This window comes from Populus nigra, chromosome 18 (assembly GCF_951802175.1).
Source record: "Populus nigra chromosome 18, ddPopNigr1.1, whole genome shotgun sequence".
Classification (NCBI taxonomy): Eukaryota; Viridiplantae; Streptophyta; class Magnoliopsida; order Malpighiales; family Salicaceae; genus Populus; species Populus nigra.
In genome coordinates this window covers 3,499,827-3,524,972 of record NC_084869.1, presented here as the reverse complement: position 1 = coordinate 3,524,972, position 25,146 = coordinate 3,499,827, and the positions used below count along the sequence as shown (strand labels likewise).

General features: G+C 32.4%; 2 protein-coding genes and 1 non-coding gene across 6 annotated transcripts; 2 read left to right on the top strand and 1 right to left on the bottom strand.

Annotated features, from left to right (window-relative positions):
• Positions 1 to 2,749: 2,749 nt before the first annotated feature.
• Positions 2,750 to 9,208, top strand: LOC133677828 (protection of telomeres protein 1b-like). Of its 4 annotated transcripts, none has more exons than XR_009835845.1 (11): positions 2,750 to 2,964; positions 3,248 to 3,384; positions 3,893 to 4,079; positions 4,727 to 4,791; positions 4,912 to 5,000; positions 5,460 to 5,744; positions 5,865 to 5,941; positions 6,063 to 6,121; positions 6,982 to 7,131; positions 8,102 to 8,293; positions 8,783 to 8,923. XR_009835845.1 is itself a non-coding variant. In XM_062099959.1 (11 exons), the coding sequence occupies exons 3-11, from the start codon at positions 3,316 to 3,318 to the stop codon at positions 8,996 to 8,998; spliced, it is 1,197 nt and encodes a 398-aa protein (XP_061955943.1). In that variant the 5' UTR covers positions 2,824 to 2,964; positions 3,063 to 3,137; positions 3,248 to 3,315; the 3' UTR covers positions 8,999 to 9,208. The 4 variants fall into 4 exon arrangements, 2 of the variants coding, with proteins under 2 accessions (XP_061955942.1, XP_061955943.1); XR_009835844.1 differs by having other exon boundaries at positions 7,995 to 8,293; XM_062099959.1 differs by lacking the exon at positions 8,102 to 8,293 and adding an exon at positions 3,063 to 3,137 and having other exon boundaries at positions 2,824 to 2,964; positions 8,783 to 9,208.
• On the top strand, positions 3,043 to 3,155 carry LOC133679030 (small nucleolar RNA snoR113). Its single transcript, XR_009836093.1, has one exon. It is a non-coding gene; the product is annotated as a small nucleolar RNA snoR113 (small nucleolar RNA).
• Positions 9,209 to 9,326: 118 nt separating the features above from the next.
• Positions 9,327 to 14,800, bottom strand: LOC133677827 (ERAD-associated E3 ubiquitin-protein ligase component HRD3A-like). Its single transcript, XM_062099957.1, has 6 exons — positions 14,181 to 14,800; positions 13,607 to 14,098; positions 12,653 to 12,868; positions 11,357 to 11,680; positions 11,003 to 11,245; positions 9,327 to 10,027 (listed from the first exon to the last, which is right to left on the bottom strand). The coding sequence occupies exons 1-6, from the start codon at positions 14,739 to 14,741 to the stop codon at positions 9,815 to 9,817; spliced, it is 2,049 nt and encodes a 682-aa protein (XP_061955941.1). The 5' UTR covers positions 14,742 to 14,800; the 3' UTR covers positions 9,327 to 9,814.
• Positions 14,801 to 25,146: the final 10,346 nt, after the last annotated feature.

Below are 25,146 nucleotides of genomic sequence, written 5' to 3'. Positions count from 1 at the left end.
TTAAACAGAAAAATCTTTTTTTTTTACCATACTTTAGTTTTCTATAAAATTTCTTTAGTAATGCCTTGACCCTTCACAGCATACTTTTTATTTTATTTTATTTTATTTTTTCATCACGTGACTTCACCGTTTGTTTAATCATCAGCCACATTTGTTCTTGGGGATATTAAAGGAGAATTTTCTCTCCTCTCAAATAATTTATAGTTTTACGTACGTCTTCTGTCTTCTATCTTCTATCCTTAATTTGAAATGAGATATTTAACTCATATTTTTTTTACTTATATTTAAAATAATTTTTCAATTATAATGATAATTTCTCAATAATAATATGATTCACTCAAAACAATTTATTTGACGTTAATATTATATAGGATAAATTGAAATTCTTGAATTTAACTTGATGCAATATTTAAATCCAATCATCTTGAAATTAAGAATTTTATAGACGAGGAATTGTTTTTATACCACCATCTTCCACATTATATTTTTTATCCAAAGTTTTTTATAATACCTTTATGTTAGTGATAAAACCATAGTTTTTAGATCTGATTCAGTCTAAGACTCGAGTTTCAGGTTTTGACAATGTCAACGGGTCGTCCAGGTTAATTTTTTTTTTTTTAAAATCAAAACAACATCGTTTTAGTAGGGAAAAAAAACAAAAGTGAATTGGTTGCAACCATGTTTTTTACTAGGTCTTACCAGGTCAACCAGGTCGCTGTGTTAACCCGTCGGGTCAAGCCGAGTTTTTCTTTCCCTGTTTTTTCTTTAACCCGGCCTGGTTCCAGTTCTAGATCGGCCAGGTTCCGGGTCGACCCGCCGAGCCGGGCACTATGGATGAAACTATACATATTTCAATTTTGTACTTAAAATCGATGTGCTTTTATACCTTGCTTAATTTTTTTAATAGCAATAAAAAATACTTTAATTACTTTTAGTTTAATACGTTAAAACAAATATATTAATTCAATGAAAAATATATATTGCATGCAACTAAGCAATTAAAATGGGATATTAGCTTGAGATTGTTGTTCAAATTAATTGTTTGGTGTAATACAATATTTGCGTAATAACATAATAACTACTCACATCTGTGGAGGTTTTTTTTTTTCAAATGAGAGTTGCGAATTTAAAATATTATTGCAATTATTGTCAATATTACATGAGTCTGTTCGTAAGTGTGGTTAGGGTTACTTTTCAAAATACTTTTAACTTGGAAATGCATGAAAATAATAATTTTTTTAGTTTTTAAAAATTATTTTTGATATCAGCACATTAAAATGATATGAAACATCAAAAAAATATTAATTTGAAGAAAAAAATAATTTTTTTTAAATTTTCACAAAATTTTTTTTAAAACACGAAAAAAAAACAGAGCTAATCTCATTAACATGCGCTACTGTGATTCTTCATTGCATATGTAAAAAAGATTGTGTTTTTTTTAGCCACACCTTTTGTTTATAGCTCTTAAATTTTTATTTTTTTAAAAGAAAAATCATGTTTTGTTATATTAAATGAAATAAATTATACAATTTAACGTTTTTATGTTGTCTTGTGAACAATCATGCTCAAGCTTGTATTAAAATGCAACATACTTTTTCATTAGAATTACAAATATAAACTACTTCAACAATTCTCAAATATTACAACTCTACTCCACTAATAATCACCACTTTCACACTTATTGCACAATTACAGAGATTTCATCGTAAAATCTCATCTTTTTAAATTAATTATTTATAAATTATTTCCTTTTCATACATGTTTACATATAATAAAATAAAGTGAAGATAATACATGTTAATAAAAATATATAAAATTTTAAGTTAATTTTTAACGTAATAGAAAAATTAAATATAAGTGAAATATCATTTTCTTTAGTCTTTGTACAATAATTGTTCAAATACAAATATAAGAAAAAAAAGAAGAAGAAATTACAAAATAATAAAGATAAAAATAAAAAGAATGATATAAATAGAATAAAGTGTAAAGTAATAAATATTTCAAGTGTAAATAATAAAAAATAATATTTTTTTTTAAAAAAAATCTAAAGAAAAATTTATTTATTTTTATAAAAAAATGAAGATAAAAAAAAGATGATGCACCCGTTATAATAAAAAAATGAATAAGCAAAGTATAAAATAATAAATACACAAAGTATATATATATAAAAAGAATCTAAACAATTTTTTTTCCAAAAAAAAAACCCAAAACATTATAGATTTGTCAGTGTACTTGCAATAAAAAGATTGAAAAAATTTACATTTGTACTCGAAAACATAATTGTTTAGTTTATATATAACAATAATATAGAAAATAAATAGATTGATATGTTAACATTGAACAATTGATTCGAAAACAATTGAAATTCTATTATCTAGTTTTTTTTAGCGCAATTAAAAAAATATTAATTTAATAATTTTAAATATTTTTAATGATTTTTTATTTTAAAAACAACTTAAACCAAAAATGCCAGAACAATGAATATAAGTTGATTGGCTAGTGTTATGGGAGGAAAAAAACGCTTCGTTAGAATAATAATATAAAATAATTTTATAAATTATTTATAAAATAAATTTTTATCATTTTAAAACAAATGAAAAAATAATTTTATAAATTATTTATAAAATCAATTTTTATCATTTTATAACAAACGAATGACATGTATCCTCCTCCATCTCCACTTTTTTTCATACGGACTCTTAACGAGGATAGAAATGTAAAACATCCTTCAAATTGAATCCTCATAAGAAAATTGCGTCTCCCTCCATCCACAAAAACCCTAAAAATATAGAGGGAGCACATAACAAGCACGATAGGGAGTGTGTGAGAGAGAGGAAGAAATGGGAGAGAGAGACGACTACAAGTTTCTGAAAATAAAAGACGCCATTTCTGCAATCAACCAGAAAGTCAATCTAATCGGCGTTGTTATCGAGCTCGGTTTCCCCAAAACCACCCGAGGAACCGGTACGGCTACCTTTTTTTTCTTAACAAAATCTCCTAATTCAGTTTTTCTTCATTTAATAAAAAAAAACTGATTTTGAGTGGCGATGATGATAATAAAGGCCGGACTTACGGCCGCTACCAGAAAATTATTTTTTTCATGGTTGGCGGGAGATTGATGAACTTCTCAAGTTAAGGTGTCTGTTCTGAGCCACTTTTTTTTTCTTTCAATTTTTACAAATTCTTGTTCATATTATGGACTTTTTATTTCCAGTACACATGTTTACAAATTGGTTACTGCTTGCAGATTATTTTTGTTCAGTGAAAATAGTTGATGAATCATACCCGAAGCCTGGAATTCCGGTCAACTTTTTCATGGCACATATGGAAAATCTGCCTAGTGTTGGGTCGCCTGGAGATATAATTCAACTTTCTCGTGTCGTGGTAGACATATATGATCTTATGTAGTATAAAAATATTCCAATACTACATATGTTATTTTTTTTATTTGCATTAGGATTACGGATATGCCTAAGTCTTTCCGCAGCAGATCTACGACCACGGAAAGCTTAGAGGAAAAACTGAAACTTTTACCATCTCGTTTCCCACCCTAAGCTTAGAGGAACCTGCAGATCTGGCATGGAATTTCATGTGAAGTGTTACATTATCGATTTGGTTTGGTGAAGAACATTTAGTTGAATTTTTTTTGAGGGAATTGAAGCTGCTTTTGTTTTATTTTTTGATAGATAATCCATGTTGTAATAGGGTGAACGCCTATCATTTGGCTTTGGTTTCTGATAATTTAAATGAAATTCTTGTCTTTTTCTCTCTTTCTAGATATTTGTTTTCTTTTAGGTTAAAACTGGTGTTATTCATACTTGTAGGACCTCTTATGAACTTAATGGTGTTTAACTTCTAGCATGCTGAAATATATGGCATTTTTTTTTGGCAGATGAAAACTCACAACGATGGTGTCTATGCTCTTTTCAATAAAAAATTTTCTTCTTTTGCGTTATATGAAGGAAAAAATGGTGAAGACTTCCTACCTTATCAATGCTCATTATTTCGTCCAAGAGACCATGACTCGAAGTTTATAGCAGGCATGAGAAAATGGTTGGTTGACTTTCATGTTGATGAAGGTACACTCGAGAGTACACTTTACTGATGAGAAAAAAAATCATTTTTGGAATATCCATATTTGCATCAATAAATTGCAGTTAACTGGTATCTTGTGTTTTGTTGAGAACCAAAATTAAGTGTACTGATTCTCATTAAGATTAATGTTTGTAATCATGAGATTAATGGAAAAGATGTGGTTTTGGATTTTGAGGATTTCTAAACAAGTAAAAAAGTGCATGTTCTATGATTCATGAAAGAAATGAGGTCAAGGAGTAAATCATTGAGGGTTGATGTTCATGTGCATGTCAGCCCTCTAACTCCAATGACTAAGGTGATGTATAAGGTCACAAGCATTCACCAAAATTTAGTGGACTGGCAATGAGTCTAACCTTAATTCGATACGACAAACTCTTGGGTCACTGTTTTATTTGCATTCTGATGTCAGCATTGTTTTTCTACATATCCCAGCCTCTTTTTAATTGGAATCATAACTGAGATGCTTGACTTGGAAGCACCGATGTATTTAGTGCGTGTGTGTTGGGGGGGGGGTTGAATTTGTTGAGTATTCATGCATATGGAAGCAATCCATCCTTCTGCCAGAATGCTTTGCATCAAATCATGCCTGTTATCATCGTAAAAAGCTTTTTTAATGTTTTGTTTTTGATAGGAGTAAATACTTTCTCCTTCCTGAGAGAGATGAGGGAAGGACAGCATGCTAATTTGGTTTGCAAGGTGAGCCTAGGATTTTTTGTATCCTTTTAGTACGTATGAGTAACCAGAGTAGACCTTAATTTTTCTCCGCAATCCTTTTCATTATTCCTACTGCTGATAAATGGTTCTCACCTTGTTAAGATACTTCATGTTTGTGAGATTGCCAAGAATGAGTGGATGGTGCTTGTTTGGGATGGAACAGATTCTCCACCAATCAGCATTAATACAAAGTGAGTTGATATGAGCTAACATGTTAGAGCTGTGGATATTTACTTTATTGATTAGTTATTTCAGAGCACAGCTATTGCCATTGGATTCTTTATTCCATCTGGGTTTTGTTACATTATGATTATAATAAAAAAAACATGGGTTTGTTCACTGCTTGTTCTCCAACTCTATTTACATTTTTTCTCTCTCTTTCATGCCCTTTGATCATTTTGGGCTTGATTTTGAGTATGAACTTTGGATTTTGGGTGTTTTTGGACATCAGGATTTGGTTTGGGTTTTCGACTTTGAGATTTTTTGATTTTTCACTTGGGCTTTTCTGTTTGTGTTCTGTTATTTTAATATACTGATATGGTTCTTATCCAGATATGATTATTTTTTCATGTTCTTTTTGTATATTTGTCATTATTCCCTGATAGTCATTATAAGAATTGCTGATGTAGTTATTCTGAATTGAATCACAGTCCAGAGCACAAAATGGATGAACAACTTCCTTTACAGTTGGAACCCTCGCCTCCTTTGTCTAGAGATTTATTACGTACATTTCCTACTGTTGGAACGATATTACGGGTAATCATCGACAAAGTCAATCAGAAGCATGTTCTCCACCTGCTCAATACAGGTGAATGGGTAAAGTTCATCAGCATACTCTGTGAAGTGCATGCAGGACTGTGGTGTGGTGTGTTGACACCTTTCACAAAGCTTAGATATTTGTCAAATGAGGACCATTTCGTCTTAGCGTGCCAAAGGTATTTATATGTTTGTTTATATAATACATATTCAAATATAAGTGCAATTGAACATTGCATGTTTTTAATGGAGAATTCAAAATTGATATCGCTTCTCCTTTATGTATCCATGTAAGTAAGGTCATACAATGAGCGTTTGTCGCTGAAATTAGGGCGCATCCCATATTGGTGCTTTCCATGGTGTTCACAAATTACAGGTTTGACATTGTTGACTTCTTATATGATTCCTGCGTTTGCTTCATTTTCTCATTTTCTCTATGCTTAGAAGCTCTATGATGGTGATGATTTATTCACACATGTCCTTCCCCCCCTATTCAGAGGTTGACTATGACCACATGCCATTTGTTACGTTAATGGATGTTCTCACCTATTCAGAGGTAGGATATTTGTCTGTATGCTAACCAGTTCATTTTCATGTTTTCAGATGATGTCTATTAATGTTAACTTTCACAAACAATAGTATCCCTCCCCACTGTTTGTTGGACTGTTCATCCTCAGCCAGGGGATTGTTTTGTGGTCGCTCTCCTGTAAGAGAATTAGTACCATAATAAAATAGAAAATAAGCACCAATAGCAACAGTAATTGCATTTTTAAACTGTTCATAGCAGGGGCCATGACCATGGCCATGGTCCAGTGCAATGTTAAAACTTCCGGCCTTTATAGTCTCACGTGAAAAAAAGAGGAAGGTATGTCACCGAGGTTCTCCCCCTCCATCCTTCTGGCTTAAAACGGGATGTTTTGGGGAGTTTTAATTGAAGTCTTGTCTGTACTACATGAACTATGCTGCCCTGGCCTTTTTTTTTGTTTTGTTGTTCTTTTTTCCTTTCAGGATAATATTTACTAGAATTAAAATTAGCCTGCAAAAGTTGGCACTTCAGATTTCTGTGTTGAAATATTAATCCTAAAAACCAAAGTAGGTGATTCTAGAAATTTTTGGAGATGCACCTGGCTCGTGGTGTTTTAGGCAGTGGCAAGAATGTTCTCTGTTTGTATTTTTCATGTTTAGGCTGTCAGTTGTTGCAATTTTGTCAAGCATTAGGCTGACATTTCAACACATTAGAAAACACTTCTAGCACAAGATAGCTGTTTTGGGTGATGACAGGGAGCCAACCATACATTCCTGTAAATGATAAATTCCATTTTGATGGAAAATAGAAGCTGGCTTAGGGAACACAAAAAAGGGAATATGTGGGCTACAGACAGCTTGACACCACTTGCGTGACTTTAAACCTTGCAGGCAACTGCTAGATTCAAGTGCATAATTAGAGTAGTGGCTGCATTTCCATGGCGTGCTGAGGACTTCTCTCATCATGGGACGTACAGAATTAGACTAACCATAGAGGATCCAACTGCCAGAATTCATGCTTTCATCTATGCTGAAGATGGGGTACAGACATTCTCTTACTCCTACTCAACCTGCTATTATCTTGACAATATTGGCATAATATTCATGTAATCATGCATGTGAGTATAATACCTTGATATATCATCTATATTTCTCAATTGATATATGATGTCCCATTTTTGTTGTCTGTTAATGTAAACAATACAAGTTTTAATTTATCTTTTAAATTAAATGAATATAAAATTAAGCACTCATTGAAAATAAATAATCTAAAACTTTAACATAAAACTTTTAATTTTTTGCAATTTAGAAAAAAAGATTAAAATTTTGGTTGTTTTGCATAATGGACAAAAAGTATGAGATTGGGTCTATTGTAGTGAATTTTTCTTTTTGTGCACATTGATCAGGATAAATTACCGGGTCAGATTGTCCGGGGACATGTTTGTTAGCCCCCTTTATTTGATAGGACAAAGCACCTTTTTCACTACCTTTTTAATATATAAGATCTGTGGGTAGAAAGAAAATGTACATTTCAACTAGTAACTTTTGGACTAATGCATTTTGGTCCTACTTTTGTGTATTTTCTCTCCAGTTTCTCTCTTGCTTTACATGTCTTCTCAGTCTCGATTAAGTTAAACTTCTACCGTAACACAAGCAGCAGGCCATTTCAGAATGGCCTGCAAGGTCATCTTCAGGCCATTTTGTGATGTAGGCAAAAATGTTCTCACAATCTAGGTCCTGATCATGTTGGTATTTCTTTGCCAACAAAGGTACCTACTGTAACACAAGCAGCAGGCTTTGATTTCAGAATGGTCTGCAAACTAACTTTCAGGCCATTTTGTGATGTATACAAAAATGCTTTCAGAATCTAGATCCTGATTACGTTGGTATTTCTTTGTGAACAGTGTTATGCAAAATTCCCATGTTTCTTTTAAGGTTTAGAGATGAATCTTTTTAAGGGAAGTCCTTCAGCCTCATTTATTTTTGGTCCCTTGATGTACCATTGAGGAAGACTGCAAGAATGACCGACTGAAGTTTCAAGGGAGAGAAGAGAGTGGAGTAGCTGACTTGAAATAGAAAAAACCGGAGTGGAAGTGATAAGAGTGATTCAATGTCATAACAACTTTTAAAGTGTTCAGCTTCTAACAAAACTGGAGGAATGATCCATGTAGCTGACTCTAATTGGTTTAGGATGGGGGCATGGGTAAGTTTTTTTTTGTTTTTTTTTCTGCATATGATTGTGGGCACGTTAAGTTGAGCTGGAGTCAGAGAACCGAGTTTCTTTCCTTGTAAAGGCTATAGGTTTACCTTAATTTGTTTTGGTAGAAACTACAGTTTATTGCTTAATACAAATATTTTCTTTCCTTGTAAAGGCTATAGGTTTACCTTAATTTGTTTTGGTAGAAACTACAGTTTATTGCTTAATGCAAATATTTCTTGATTGAAATATGTGAAAGTAATATGTTTGTTAAAAAATGGGTAAAAGAAGATTCCTTCAAGAGCCTCAACGATATATGGTCCTGTATCATCTGTTCCTCATTTCATCCCACGGAGCAGACATGACTATTTTCTAATGAATGATTTAAAATTCTTTAATGCGCTGGTCAACACTGGTTTAATGTTCTATAATCTACAGTGGTTTTTGCTCCTCATGTGACCAAGCTTTATATTTTGCCATCTTCATCCTTGGTAGGAGAAATTTTTTGATGGTAACCCGTCGATTGATGTGCTGACAAGGAAGCGAGACAAATTGCTTGGAGTGGCTGCAAATAATGATGGCAAAGGAACCAATCCCGCGTCCAGAAATCCACCATGGGTGCAGTGTTGCTTGAAATCCTATTACCTAGACAAAAATGACATTTGGGGAAGTAGGCAATATAGAATTTTCGGTACCAAGCTTGCGGATTAAGGAGTTTAACAGAGAGTCAGCTACAGGTTGATACGCTGGCATTTTTTTTATTTATGTGTACTTAGGATTTTAACACTGTATTGAGCTATCTGTATTTGTAAATAGTTTGGTAGCTGTATCATCACATACTCTGCTTAGGGCTTGTAGTGTTGGGTGGAGCTACTCCGAGCCAGTGAAGTTTTATGTATAATATAAAATTTCCTTGTAGTAGAGTGGTGTTATTATATTCATAGTTTTGTAAGGGAGATTCAAAATCAATAGGAGAATCATGCGCACACTGTAGAGAAAGCTTGCTGATGAAATAACAAAGAGAATGACCACAGAGAAATGGGGAAACTAGCCAGCTTGATATTCATTTTGCAGCTAGGAGAAAAAAGGACACTAAGCTCAGTTTTGGCTATTCGTTGCACAACATTACCCCGAAATCCTTGCTCATCACAAGCAGAATTCTTGTATGAAACAATGTATCTGTTGTGTAAACGAATGTTGCACGTAGCACAACAAACATGCCTGTCTGCCTATTAAATATGGCGTCAGATAATCCTGTGATGAATACAATGTTGCCTGAAACAAAGCATGTCTTTCCACATGCGAGACAGAGCATGTTTTATTTCTGCTCTTCCGTCTCTGTATGGTACAATGTTTGCCTGAAACAAGGCATCTGATTTGATAGAGATCTAAACCCCTGTACATAACATTGCAATGTGGATTTTGGCCTCTCCCCAGATGACAACACAACTGCAATATGAACTTTAGCTTTCCACAGATGATCACTAACAAAACCTTGCATTTCTGAAGATCATGGCGAGCTGCTGACTAATTGAGTGCAGCAGGTGCATGATGGATATGTTGGTCTTGTATGCCAACCTCAACAGCAGCATTCCTTCGTTGCCGTTCACGAAAATAGAGAACCGTAAGCAGACAGACAAAAAGAGTAAGTATTGCTGCATTTCCTTCTTCCAGGATAATATTCTCCACCCATGCTTTGATTTTTGGATAGACTCCAGGCAATGAATCAATTACATGTACCTAATATAGAGACAAAGAATCCTTGGATCAGTTAGTCAAAGTATTATAACAAAATTCCAAAACTCAACCCTGACAACCAAACTAATTATGATTGACTACAAGGATCATCTTCTGCCCATGCCCTCCAATAGAAAGCATTATGTCCAAACCTCATATTCATTGGATGAAATATTTTCATAGTGATTCTTACCAAACCCCATGCCTCCTCCACCCATGCTGGCTTTTTTTTTTTGGGGGGCGGGGGGGCGGTTTGGCTTGGTAGAAAAGAAACAGAGGAACAATCTTGCACCACCAAGTTTCAATATTCTCCATATTGTACTTCTTTTTTGGGTAGCATACTAAAGATTTGTTCTGTTCTTCAAAAAGAAAAACCCTTTTCTCCCTCAATTGTTCAGCAAAACATATGAAGAGAACAAACTGATTGCATTGGTTGGGTGAGCTTCACATGAGATAAAGGCAGTTTCTAGCAAGAAGGATCACCAAAAATAGGCAAAAGTTCACCAAATTTCATAGGAATCTGAGAGACTAAGAGGAAGAAAAAAAAGAACATCCATCCATGTGATGATATGATTCTTGCATCAACATGCTAGAAAACCACGAGACCCAAGGGGTGGGGAGTTTCTGATCAGCAACAAAAACATGCTATTTCAAGCAGTAAACTACATGATTTTAATGATTGAATAAAAATGTATATCAGGTCCTCATTATTCATTTCTTAACTTTTGTGAAAGATGCATGTCCCAACAAGCTTTAGCAAGTTAGGACTAGATTTTCCAGTGGTTATAATACTCAGAGCATCAAAACAATCACTGGCTGAAACATTTAATAGGGCAATAGTGGAGGAACATGCCCAGCTCATGTATACATAGGAATTCTGATCAATTGATAGAAGCAGATGTCTAATTTGCACCATCATCTAATTTTCACTTCTATGCTTAAAGAAGACAAGCATGAAAAGCAGATAAATAAACTGACCATGAAACTGTCTGCATAGTTCTTTCTTATCCACAAGCTTGCGAGGGCTAGTGTGACAGGTAACTTTGCTGCAGGATCGATCTCAAGAGCTTGGTCATAGTAACGCTTAGCAAGATGAAGGTCGAGTGGAAGTCCTTGACCATGTTCATGCATGTAACCAAGATTGAACATAGCTTGCGCATTAGATTGCGATTTGGCATGCATGTAAGCCTCTGCCGCTCGTTCATAATCCCTCTCAGTACCCTAAGAAGAGGAGGAAAGAGTTAAGGAAAGTTTTAGGATGAAAAAACTATTCAGAAAATGAACCAAAAAAGCAACAAAAAACTTCAAAATTGTGAAAGACAGGACACGTACCCTACCATAGTAATATGCATCGCCAATAAGCAAAGCAGCATGTTCATTGCCCTGTTCTGAAGCTTGCCACCACAAAAAATGGGCACGCTGGTGTCTTTCCGAGTCTGTACAAAAACCAGATTCCCCCATACACATGCTACCCTCTGCATATTTGTCAAGAATCCATGCAGCATTACTTTGTGCAATTTCATAGCCCAGCTCAGCCATCCTTGAATACAACAGGAATGCTTTGCCCACATCACCTTTTAGGTATGACTCCAATGCCCATCTAGACAAGGAGTTCCACGGGCCCCGTTCTGCTACTAGTTTGTATAACGCAGTAGCCTGGAAAAAAGTAAAACTTTCTTGTAAAATGAATGGATACAAGTGTTGGTTGGCACATTTCAAAACTGTTTGCAACATACACCAATAGATAGAAGTGCAGGGTCAAAAGGCATATATACATTTCACAAAGATAAAAAAATATCTGATCCCACAATCTCACTTCATCAGTAGGAAGGTGGTGGGATAACATGCAAATTGACCTCAAATTAAAAGGAGCTGAGAAACATAAAAGAATTCAATGAACAGAAACCAACGACCTACTGTTCAAAATGTATTAGGGAGCTTCCCAAGTTACACAAGTGAGATGATTTAGAGATTAAAGCGTAAAAAAACTCATCCACTCTTGAATTCAAAAGAACAGAAACCAACGACCTACTGTTCAAATTGTATTGGGGAGCTTCCCAAGTTACACAAGTGAGATGATTTAGAGATTAAAGCTTAAAACAAACTCATCCACTTTTGACAGTTCTCCAAAATACTAGATCCCATAGGTCCCAAAAAAACTACCTTGGCAATATACATTATATACTTCAATTGACCTTATTAGGTATTCAATGTCTTCAGAATGTGGCTCAAATACAGATTTATGGGGGATCTGCATGGAATATGATCAATAACCTCACCTATTAACAAATTAGCAACTAGACTCGCAATAGCTTGCATAGAGGTATTGTTTTGAACTTGGTATTATGTCACTAAATTTTCCTGATATAAGTGCTTTAATGAACCTAGCAATTATCAACAAAGACAATGTCCATCAGAAGCAAGGATTCAGAAAGCAGTGAGAAAATAACAGAACATGGTTGATCCTTCACTAATTGACAGTGGAAGTCTGACACCAACAAAAAAATTTATTAATAAGATATGGAGTTATGGAGGCAAAAGGAAAAAGAGAAAGCACACAAAAAGTTCATACACATTGTAATAAGGAGCTTGGGTAGGAAGATTGAAAGGTAAAGAAATTGAATTTACCATAGGAAGATTCTTTTTAAGCCCCACCCCCATATGAAACATCTTTGCCAGCTGGTAAAATGCCTTTGGTTGACCTGCGTTAGCAGCTACTATAAAATACTGGCAAGCCAACCTTACATCTCTCTTTACTCCAATCCCTTTAAGATGCATTACTCCAAGGTTATAGTGCCCACCAGCATCTTCATGGTCAGCAGCCCTCTCAAAGTATTCTTTTGCCTGTAACAAAAAAGAAAAGAAAAAAAGAATAGGTTTGATGCATATTCTGAAACTATCCAATAAAAGAACATTTACCACATGCAGGCAAATACAAAGAAGATACATTAGCGATTTGAGATGAGCATACAGTACACATACACTGCATTAATACAGAATGTTCAGAGGCTACTCAATCATCACCCCAAAAGAGAATTTGGGGACAGACCCTTCAGCATTTTTTCTTACAATGACTCCTCTCAAAATTCAAACTTGCGCCCTTGTGGTTGCAAGGTCAAGACTTTAATCATTTCATGGAAAAATGGCCACTTAAGGTACAAAAGCTCCCATGCATGAATATAAAACAGCTAAAGAAAACCATATCAGGCCCTTAACCTCAACAAATTCTTGATGTAATTGGTGCCAAAATATATCTAGTCAACTAAATCTTAACACAATTATTTAGATATCAAAGTAATCCAAGCTAAGCTATATCAAACAGATTGAGGATTTAAATAAAAAAATTTCAATGTAAGAGGGGAAGAATAAATTCCCAACTTAATTAGCTGGATCCGAAACTGCAAGCTTGGCCTATCAACCAAATTCAATTGACTAAGGGAATGGCCATATCAAAGAGGAAACCATGCATGACACGAGTAGACCAAATCAGGCAAGCATGCAATCCAGTCTTCTATTCACAAAATATTAACAAAGAAAGCTACATTCAACAATATGATGAAAAGGGAAACAGAATTAACTTACTTTACTGTAGTTCTTCTTTTGCACTCCATAACCCTTGACATACAAATACCCCATGCCATTATAAGCCGAATAAAGCTGCTGTTTTGCAGCAAGTGTAAGCCATTCAAGCGCTTTAGTATAGTTCCTCTCAACTCCAGCTCCCCGGGCATATATTTCACCAAGAAGTTCCATTGACCTGGGTTCCCCTTTCTCTACAGCCTTCGAAAACCATGCCAAAGCTTTGGCATGATCACGCCTCAATCCTCTCAATCCAAAGTAGTGAAAATACCCAATTTTAAACATTGCTCCCGCATTCCCCTTTTGAGCTTGATATTCCAAAATCTGGAACACATCGTCATCCTCCCCTCGTGATTTCCTCAAAGCCTCTTTATTCTCCTCGGCCCCATTATGTATCCTAACCGGTTCAATCACCGGGGAATCCTTCGAAATCAAAAAACTATTTACTGCTACTTCTGCTAATTCCGCATATAATTTAACCGCATTTTCATACATCTGAAAACCAAACAACAATACAAACCATTATTAAAAAAAGTAAATAATCCACTATCAAATCAAGCAAGTTAAATTAGCTCACCTGCTGCCGGTAATACGTGTAGGCAAGAGCTGATTTAGACTGCAAACTGCCTCCATCGGCTGCAAAGTGATGATACAAAAAAGCCTTAGCTTTATCCCTCTCTTTAATTTGCCCTAATCCATACAAAAACCCTAAAACCGATTGGGCATGGGAATTCCCCTTCACCGTCGCCAATTCCTCAATTTCCGCCACTGCTTCCTCCACAACCCTAACCTCACTGTCACTCACAGCCGAAAACATCTTCTCCACGGCGGAGTAGTACTGCTCCATCTCCGGATCGAGTTTCGATGCAGAGGTGGAGGATGTGGTGGCGTCGGGTTCGAAGATCGGGCGCCAGGAGCCAGGGTCGAGTTCGTGTTCGGGTTTGGAGTCAGAGTCGCCGAACTCGTCCCACTCGGGTGGAGACTCATTGGGGTCCACATCGGAGGAGGTAGTGGTTGGGGAGGAAGGGATGTCTTTGAGGTCTTCTTGAGAGAGGATGAGAAAGTACTGGCGGGCGAGGAGAGAGAGTGGGAGGAGAGAGAAAATTAGAAGAGAGAGTGTGAGTATGTGTCTCTGCATTTTTATTTTATTTTATTTTATTTTCTATTTCGATTTTTGATTCACAAAGAGAGAGAGAGAGAGGGAGATAAGAAGGTGTTTCTAGCTATGTATAGTTTTGCTTGGCAGTTGCCACGTCAACTCTTGTTGGATAGCCAATGACTACATGCCACGTTAGCAGTATGCTCTTGCTAAAATTATATGAATTACATAATTATAAGACCATGCGTGTATCACAGCCCCTTCTCGCATATTGGGCAGGTAAATTAAAATAATATTATTTTAAAATATTTTTAAAATTATAATAATTTTAATTTAATATTTTTAAGAGACACTGGATTTTTTTTTAAATGATTAATGCAAAGGATAAATGAAAGCCAACCATTTAATTGACTAAATCAATTTTCATTAAGTTTAATAAAAGAACTCAATTTAAATTAAAAAAAACTAAAAGAATTTAGTTTTTTTTGGGCATGTGAGGAGAAACACCATGAATTGAAGTAATACATTGACTATTTTATCTTTCAATGCACTAAATAATTGTCTTGGCTGCGGCAATATAATTGTCTTTTCTAGAACATTAAAATATCATTTCTCAATTCATCATGATAATTTAGTAAATTTATATTTTTTATATATATTAAAATTACTTTATCACCCTTAAAAGTTAAAAAATATGTTTTTTGTTCAAGAACTTTTATATATTTTTAATTTTATTTACATAGTTAAAGTACGATAATATCATTAAAAGCTAAAATATTATAGAGGTTTTGTTTTTATTTTTTTGTCTTGGTATATTTTTCTATAGTAAAATGATATGTCTAATCTCTAACTTTAAAAAATCTAAGCTCAACAAGAGAGGATGTTTTCGTCTTTACCACATGTTTTTTTTTTGTAACAATAGGATGACTCTAAGGTTTTTTTTTTAGTATAAACACGAGTTGTGTTGATTTGTTTTTGTTTTTGATGCATCTACCTCTTTTAAAATGAGTTTTTTAAATTAAATTAAATTAATTTATTTCATTTTTCAATATTAAATTGATCTAATATTGCTTTTTTTTGTGCTCTTTATTAGATCTTACTCTTTTAACAATAATTTTTTTTATTAAATTAATTTATCTCACCCTTCAATATTAAATTTGTTTTATATAGAGATTGTTAGTTGAATATAAGTTTGAAACTTAATAGTTGACGACTTTAAGAGATTAACTTGGACTTAGAAGGTTTACTTATATTTACTTAGTTTTTTTCTTTTATTTTTTTTTATTTTTTCAGTTTCATCCTCAAAACTTTCTTTTATTTTTTTTTTCCAATTCTTATGAGATTTTTCATTCGTTTTGAAAAAAACACAAGTTACCTATAGCCTTTTTTCAAGCTTTGTTCAACTTAGTTTTTTTTTTTACGGGGATTATTGCTTTTGAATTAAATATAAACATTAAATGTTTTCCGTGCCTTATTCCAATTACTTTTGAGTCCTAGGCCGGCCTAAGCTCTAGGTCTCCTGGGTCATGAGTTAACCCATTAGGTCAGCATTTTGAGCATCAAAATGGTGTATTTTGATTTTTTTTTCTTTTTCTTTTTAATTTGATCTTCACTTATTTGATTTTTATTTTTTTTGGATTATTTTATGAATTTGTGGAATTAGGAATTTTTAATTTAGCCATTCAATTCAATATTTGATGGTATTTTAGGTTTTGACCCTCAATATTTTGGTTTTAAATTTTATTCTTGGCACCTTTATCAAATTTTAATTTATTTTTGATTTCATCATTGAATCCATAATCTTGATTTTTTTTTAATTTCATCACTCGAGTTTGCTAGTATTTTTTTTTACTTTTTTTATTCATTGAATTTTTTTTCCCAATTTTATCTTTCATCGTTTGGATTTATGGGGATTGATGATTGATATTTTTCTTCTATTTTTCTCTATGGTTTGGAATCGTTATTTCTTTTTCATTTTTAAAATACACTCACAGTATTTAGTCATTGTTTTTTTTTATGCTTTAAAAAATTCAGGTCAGCTCACAATGAATCACGACCAACTATCTAGTTAGATGTAAATTGATGGTGAGTAATTTAATTTGTTAGGTCAAACTGTATTAATTACACTAATTATTATTTTGGCATTTGGCCATGAAGTTTTCAAATTGATTTTTTAAGGGTTTTATTTCATTAAATGTGTACTTAATTATTCAAAATAATTATTTTACAATACAATAAGTGAATTTATGTAGTAGTTTGTAATTGCTTGCTTATATAATAACTTAAATGCCTTCAAGTAATAAATTAATAATTAATTTTATTTATTATATAGTAATGACTTATTTTATCATTTAGTAATTCAATTAGATTATTTACCTAAAATATGCTTCTTGTTGGATTTTTTTTTAAAACGTTCAAAAAAATATTCAGATATTACTCACTTCTTTTCAAGAAAAATCTAATCGTGTAAAGAATAACCTGATGTAACTCAATCAACTTGGAAAGTTCAAAGACACTCTGGACAATTCAAAAAATCATAGTTTGACTAAAAAATAAATTCAAGACAATATTTTTTTAAATTATACAGAAATGATAATATATTGGATCGAATCGGGTCAACCTAGTTTAATATGTAAAATCCACAACTCAAATAATGAGACTGTGATAACCTAATAACAAGCAAATAAAAAATATTTTGAAACTTGATTCCCAATCAACTCAATATTGAAGAATAAAATTAAAAAAAAAAGCAGATTCAACCTAGTTAACTTGTCAAACTTGAATTATGAGACCAAGGTAACTCAATATAAATAAAATTAAAATAAATTATGAAACCCAATTGCTAATAAAAAAAATTATGAAGCCTAATTTCTAATTAATTAAAAAAGAGAATAAAAAAAAATCTCGAGTTAACTCAAGTTAACCTTTTAAACTTGTAACTCGGTCTATAAGATTGTGATAACCTTATAAAAAACAAACCAAAACAAATTATGAAGCTTAATTCTCAATCAACCCAATGTTTAGAAGATGGGGTCACACTTATAGGAAATTTTTTTTTTTTTCAATAAACACTACTTGACAAATAAAAAAATCAATTTTTACTAATAACAAGGCGAGGATAGAATTAGTTTCAAGTTGGACTTATAATTAATAAAACCTAGTATTTTAATTTGAAAAATAAACTATTTAATATTTTGTTAATGTAATATAAGCAAATGTGTGTCATATGCAAGGTATGGAGTTTTTGCACATAAAATGCATATATATGTTTGATTAGTGTTTTAGGATAAAACAAATACATGAGACATATATATAAATGTATTTGGTTGAAGAGAAAAAAAATAAAAATATATAATAAATTTGTCTTTTAAATAATTTTGGTATAAATTCTTATATTTTCAAAATATAAAATTTAAGAAAATGTATTCTTTATTTCTATTGTCTCTATTTTTTTTATTTCAATATAATAACAAAACATTAATTAAAGGTACACACTTTTCATTAGGTATCAAGGTAGGACATGTGGTAGGATATAAATGTATTTTATTATTTTTAGAAATAGATACATAATAAGTATGCACTAACATAAAAACACAATAAATTGATTTGAAAAAATAGAAAAAAAAATTGATTAATTAGTTAGAACAAAGAATTTTATGGTATTTAAAGAGTAACTAATAATATCATATTGGTTAGTCACTGAGCTTATTTTAAAGAGAAAAAACAAAATAGAAAATATAAATTCCAGGTGAATATATTCTTATATTTATTGGTGAGTTATGAGTTTTTTTTTGTTTTTATATTTTTTTAAGGTGAATCCAATAAGTAATTAATAAGATATCATTAATTACTTTCTAAGCACCATAAAACTTTCCAGTTAGAATAGGTCATTTGATTTTCTTTGATAATACATTATGTATAATTTTGTTGAACAAAACTAAAGTGAACAAAATATAAAAATTAAACATCATGTAATGAATTATTTTAAAAAATATGTAATAATATTTTTATATTTTTTTTATTAAATTATGATATATATATATATATATATATATATATATATATATAGTTAGGGATGTAAATATTGTGAATATTATCGTGAATAAAATAATTAAGAGTTTTACACATTCTATTTAATATTTGTTATGATATTTGTGTACTTAAAATTATTGCATTGTGTTATAGTGTATATATATATGAGTTGAAATTACTAATAAAATAGTGTTTGATATATGATTGTCGAGACTTTGAAAAAGTTTTGGGTTGAAAGTAAATTATTTATTTTGATTGAAAACCAAAATAAAAATACCATGTTGTTTTACAAAATATAACTTTTATATATCCAAATCAATTTATATTGAAAAATATAATATAACAAATCCAATTCCTCTGATTATTTCCTGCTCCTGCCTACAAGACAGCCTTCTTTATACCTCTCTCACTGAGGAATGCATGGCTGAAGTTGTTAATTGCACTACTGCTCGTGATGCTTGGCTGTCTCTTGAAACATCATTTTCTCGCAGTTCAAAGACCAGAGAACTCCAACTGAAAGATGAACTCCTGCTGAAGCAACGACGTGGCTCTCGTGGTGTTGCTGAATATGCACGTTCTTTTCGATCATTCTGCGATCAACTTAAAATTTCTCCACTTTTTTGTTGTCACGTTTGCCACTGCCCTCCTTCACTAATTAATTTGGTCTCGAAAAATCACAACCATGAGCTTTTTAATTTCTTGGTCAATCCCTGGGGATCCCTCTTCTCATTCGGCTATGGTTGTCCAACGTGGTTCCTTCTCTGGTCGTTCCAAACCAACTCCTCCCTTGCCAGCATCACGACAATCTTATAAAACCTCTGGCATCACTTGTCAATGGTGTAACAAAGAACAACACACTACCAAGAAATGCCATAAACTCGGTAAACTATTGAAGAAAGCTAAGGCTGGAGGTTTGATCGAAGCATTTGCTTCCACTTCACCTAAAGATTCTTCTGATACTGGGTGGTGCACGGACACGGGTGCAACTTCTCACATGGCTAATGATACTGCTGTTCTTGATGAATTTTCCCCTTACAATGGTAATCAAAGGGTCTATATGGGTAACGGTCAACCTTTATCTATTCCTCGCACTGGTTCTACCTCCTCTCTTATTGCATCTAAATCTTTAAAAATATATGATGTTCTTCTTGTTACTTGCATCACTAACACTACTAAAGCCTATTAGAAACTACCTATTCCATTGCAAATAACATTAAAATCCATTGCTGATGAAATTCAACAATGAAATTAGCAACAGATAATTTCAGATGCAAATAATAGATGTTAATTTTTTAGCAACGGATTATTAGTTACTAATTTTTTAGCAACGGATTATCAGTTGCTGAAATTCAGTTGCTGAATATGTAAATTAGCAATGAATGTTCCGTTGCTAATCCATTGCTGATTTAACATGAATTTTTTAAATTATTTTTTTCATTTATTGAATTTTTTAAATTATTTGTGGCTGTTTCAAAAATTATAGATAAATATACAAAGAACATAAATTAATACTAGAAATTATTTTATCAAAAATAATAAGTCAAATAAAATAAATTTCATAATAAATTTTTAAATCTCGTCAAACTTACATCAAAATAGATAAGTCACAATTTAATAAATATGTTTTATCATAAAGGTGGTGGTGGGGGTGGGGGTGGGGGTGGTGGTGGAAACGAACCAAAACAATGCTGACCATCATGAGGTGGGACCGGTATACGGTGGTCGAGGCCTCGGTCGATATACTGGATTAGACAAGGGATACATCTGTGGAGTCATATGTGACGGCATAGATGAAGTCATAGGTGTCGACATACCTTGGTCCATATTTGATGCCTAAGCTTGGTATCCCATATTACTAAAAAAGTTTTTGATTGAAGTCATCTCCTGTTGTAGTGATAAAATATGACCATCTCTTTCCTTTATTTGCTCTTTCAATGCCTGAATTGATGAGCTAGGAGGTGTTGACTCCATCGTATAGGATTGTGATGAAGCACTCGTACTAACCATGGATTTTGGCATACCAGGTGCACCATATATTATACCCTTTCCAACTCCTCCTATAGCCGCACACCAAGCTGCTCTATCAAATGAAGGATGATTTTCCTGATCAGTTCCATATCTTGTAATCATCTTTTTTTTGTAATTCTCCTACAATAAAATTAAATATAATAATAAATTTATTTTTAATTTTAAATAATAATTCAATTACATAAAAAAAATACTTACAACAACTTTTTTAGACTTGTTATCTATGAAGGTTTCAGGCTTCTTGGCACTCTGATGCAACACCGAAAACACATCATCCTATAGAGGTTCTTTTCCACCTGTTTTTTCTTGCTATCAACAAATAAAAAATATTAGACAAAATAAATATGAAAATTTGAAGTCCAACATAACAAATATAAACAATCCTCACCATGCTAGCTCGATATGATGCAAATGACACCGTACCTCCAGAATGAGTGCTTAATTTACCATCTGTTTCAGTTAGCCGATTATTTCTTGCAGATTTTGATCTCCTTTGAAATTCAGGGGTGGACCAAATTTCTTTAATCATTTGATTCCAATCATCATTGTTTATCCAAACCGGACCTTTATTAATGCAATCCATAATATTTGTGGTATTTCTGTCCGACATAGCTCTCTTACGAGCTCGTGTCAACTGCTGGTTCAAAGCAATTCTTGTCTTATCCTCCCAAATCTTTCGAACAATTGGTTCATCATCCTCAGAAAATATATATTTTTTCTATAAAAAAACAAAAACAAAAACAAAGTTCAACATAATTATTAACTAGCCTATATAATTACAATCACACAATCAGTAGTAAAAAAAATGAACATATTTTTTTTGGTATATACCTTACCATTTCTTAATATATTCCTAAAATATAATTAATTTACATGTTCTAACCTAATTAATGTCGTTAGAGATGCAAAAACAATTATATATTAATTTATATTTTCAATCAATGAAATGGTCAAACAAACTTAATGCCTTTGCTATAAATTCTTTTAATTGTATCTAAGAGGTTCGTACTTCATTTTAGTCTTCACTTCCATAAAAAACTATTTTTACTATATTAATATTCCTTGCATCTAAGATATGATGTGCATAGAAAAAAAGAATGTAACACCCTCAAATATAATGTCATGAAATCTCAAATATTTCATTACTAATGTCAAGTATTGAATAATATATCTAAGATTATGGATTTTAAAAAATAAAATTCGGCAGAGTTTCCTCTATTTTTGTTGGTACCAAGTTATCGACAACACTTCTATTATATGTCATTACAACTTTCATCTTGATCCAATCATCTTGGATCACATCTCATTCATCAAACAATCTCTGAGCACTAAATTATACTTATCAATATATTAAAGTCTCACAATATCAATTAATAAGTCAACATAAAAGTATTACTAAAACAATTTGAAAGATAATCAATTTCATCACTATAAGTTCATCAATTTAAAAATGTATAATGCCATACCTTAAACTCCTTAAAAGTTCATCCCTATAAGTTGAATCTACTTTTTCCCAATTGTGCCATGGTCCTTTAAAATTTGACCTCAAAATAAGTCCGATCTCACGCCCATACGATGAGGTATTAAAGCTTTAAAAAAATAACAAAGATTTATTAAAATAATAAAGTTTAAAAAATAATTATAAAACTCAATAACCTTATAAATTTCAACTTACTCTGTTGTTCAATATAAACGACGCTCTTTTTTTTTTTTTGTAATTAGATCCTTATGTGTGTCAAAACCCTGCTTTTGAACCCGTTGCTCATAATGCAATGGAGAAGATGTTGAACCGTGGATTGATGGGATTTCATCTCGATCCTCTGAATCTCTAACATTACAATTGTCTCATCACCTAATCCTCTTGCATTAACATCATCTCCCTCATCTTCATCTTCATCATTATCACTATCTACTCTCTCATATTGTTCTTCTCTATCTTCCTCAACTCTCTCACCTCTCCTAACATCCTTGCCCCTCCAATCATAATAACACCCATCAACATTATATCCTCCAAAAGTATATGGGTGATCTTGAGGGAAACCTTCTTGAGTTTGAAGTAAATCTTGAAAGTGAAAACCCTCGTACGATTGATAATCATCCCTCCTCCTATAATCTTGCTGAGTATGATGTGCATTTCAAGTAGGATTATAGCAATCATGCAACTCATGATGAATAGGTTGATGAGAAATGGATGCTGGCTATTCAGCCCAGATGAAGGGCCATTTGATCTAGATGAAGTGGTCCTATTACTCCTGGAACCTAATATAGAACCACGTCGAGACATGCTAGATACCTGAAATAGAATAAAAAATTAGCATCAATAAACAACATTATAGAATAAATATAACTGAATTATTTGTAATTATTGAATATGAACTAATTAATACAATAAGAAAATAAAATAAACAAAATAATTATTTTTAATTAATACCATTAATACAAACATAACTTACATCACTTAAAAATAAGTCCAAATACAATACATACAAAATAAATTTTACAGTATATCATCATCATGCTGCTCATCATTATCATCACTCATAACCACATCATCATCATCATCATCATCGTAATCACCATTAACATCATCATCAAATTCTTCATTTGAAACCCTTTCAACTTCTACTGAATTTGCCTGTAATTGAAGCAATTCACAATGGTTGATTTCTGTATAATATGATGCTTCAACAAATATATTTGGATCATCAAGTGTTTGAGTAGGAAGGACACGACATGGTTGAGAAATCTCATCTGACTGAGCGACATCAAATGATCTTGTATTGTTATCATCTTCAATAAATTCACCCATTTTAACGCTATAGTGACTTCTAGCAGTTGTCTTAACTACTGCCCACCATTCAGAAGATTTATTGTCAGGTGGACAAGTATAGTAGACTTGTTGACATTGTTGCGCTAGCACAATATCTTCATTTCCATATAGTCGAGAAGTATGCTTGATTTCCACCAAACCATTTGAACGATGCATTCTAATTCCTCTTCTTGTATCATACCAATGGCATTTAAACATGAACACTTTGCACTTACTCCCCAAATATTTTAGCCGAACAACTTCTTCAAGCATTCCATAATAGTCACATTCATTGGCATCATAACAACTTCCTTTCACACAAACCCCACTATTCATCGTCTTTTTAAATCGATCATAACTTTGAGTGTGAAATTTGAAACCATTCACATAATACCCATTATAACATTTAACTAAATTTGAAGGGCCCATAGCAAGTGCAAAGATTTGATTCCCAGTTCCAATTGATTGATATTCAACCTATCATAACATTTAATACCATAATAAATATTTTTTTTCAAAAAAAAATAATTTCTCAAAATAATAAAATTGCATTAAAAAAACCATAATATAAAACTACTTACATTATTTTTTAACCAAATTGGAAAGATCTCCTCACATAGTTTTTCTATTTCAGCATCACTAGCATGTGGTTGTTGTGACTTTAGCTCTTGATGACATTGCCTAAATTATAAATAGTTTATTTTTAAAATTAAATTATTAAGAATAAAGTATTAAAAAAATATTTCATACTTACTCTAAATAGGGCTTCAATTCTTCACAGTTGAAACAAATATAGTTATGTGCAATTTTCATTTCAGCATGTGACAAATGTCTTCTATACGATCTTCTAGACAATTTTTTCCCCGGGTAAGAAAAAATTGAAAGTTGTCCATCAAGACTTTTAAGGCCACCATCATCATTTCTTGGAACTCGATTCCATATTGTTTGCACGTCATCTCCAAAATAATAAGATGCAAAATTGGTAATTTCATCAATCAAATATGCTTCACATATAGAACCCTCAACTTTAGCTTTATTTGTCACTTTTTTCTTCAAATAAAACATATACCTATATCATTGATATCAATTAGTTTAGGAAAAAAATGGAAAAGAGTAAAAAATAATATGACATGAAAACATACCGTTCAAATGGATACATCCATCGATATTGAATGGGTCCTTCGACTTTTGCCTCATAAGGTAAATGTATTGCCAAGTGTTCCATAAAGTCAAAGAAGGATGGCGGAAAAATCCTTTCAAGTTTGCAAATAATTTCAATGATATTCATTTGCAGCAACTCCATGTGTTGGACATTTAAACTTGTAGCACTAATGTCTCGAAAAAATACTGACAATTCAGTTAATGACTCCCACAGTGGTTTAGGCAAGTAAGGTCGAAAAGCAATTGGAAGAAGTCTTTGCATAAAAACATGACAATCATGACTTTTCATGCCTGAAACCTTACACTGTGCCTCTTTTACACACCGTGAGATGTTTGAAGCATAACCATCAGGAAAAGACAATTCTTTCATCCATGACAACACTTCTTGTTGTTGTTTCTTGAAGAGATAATAAG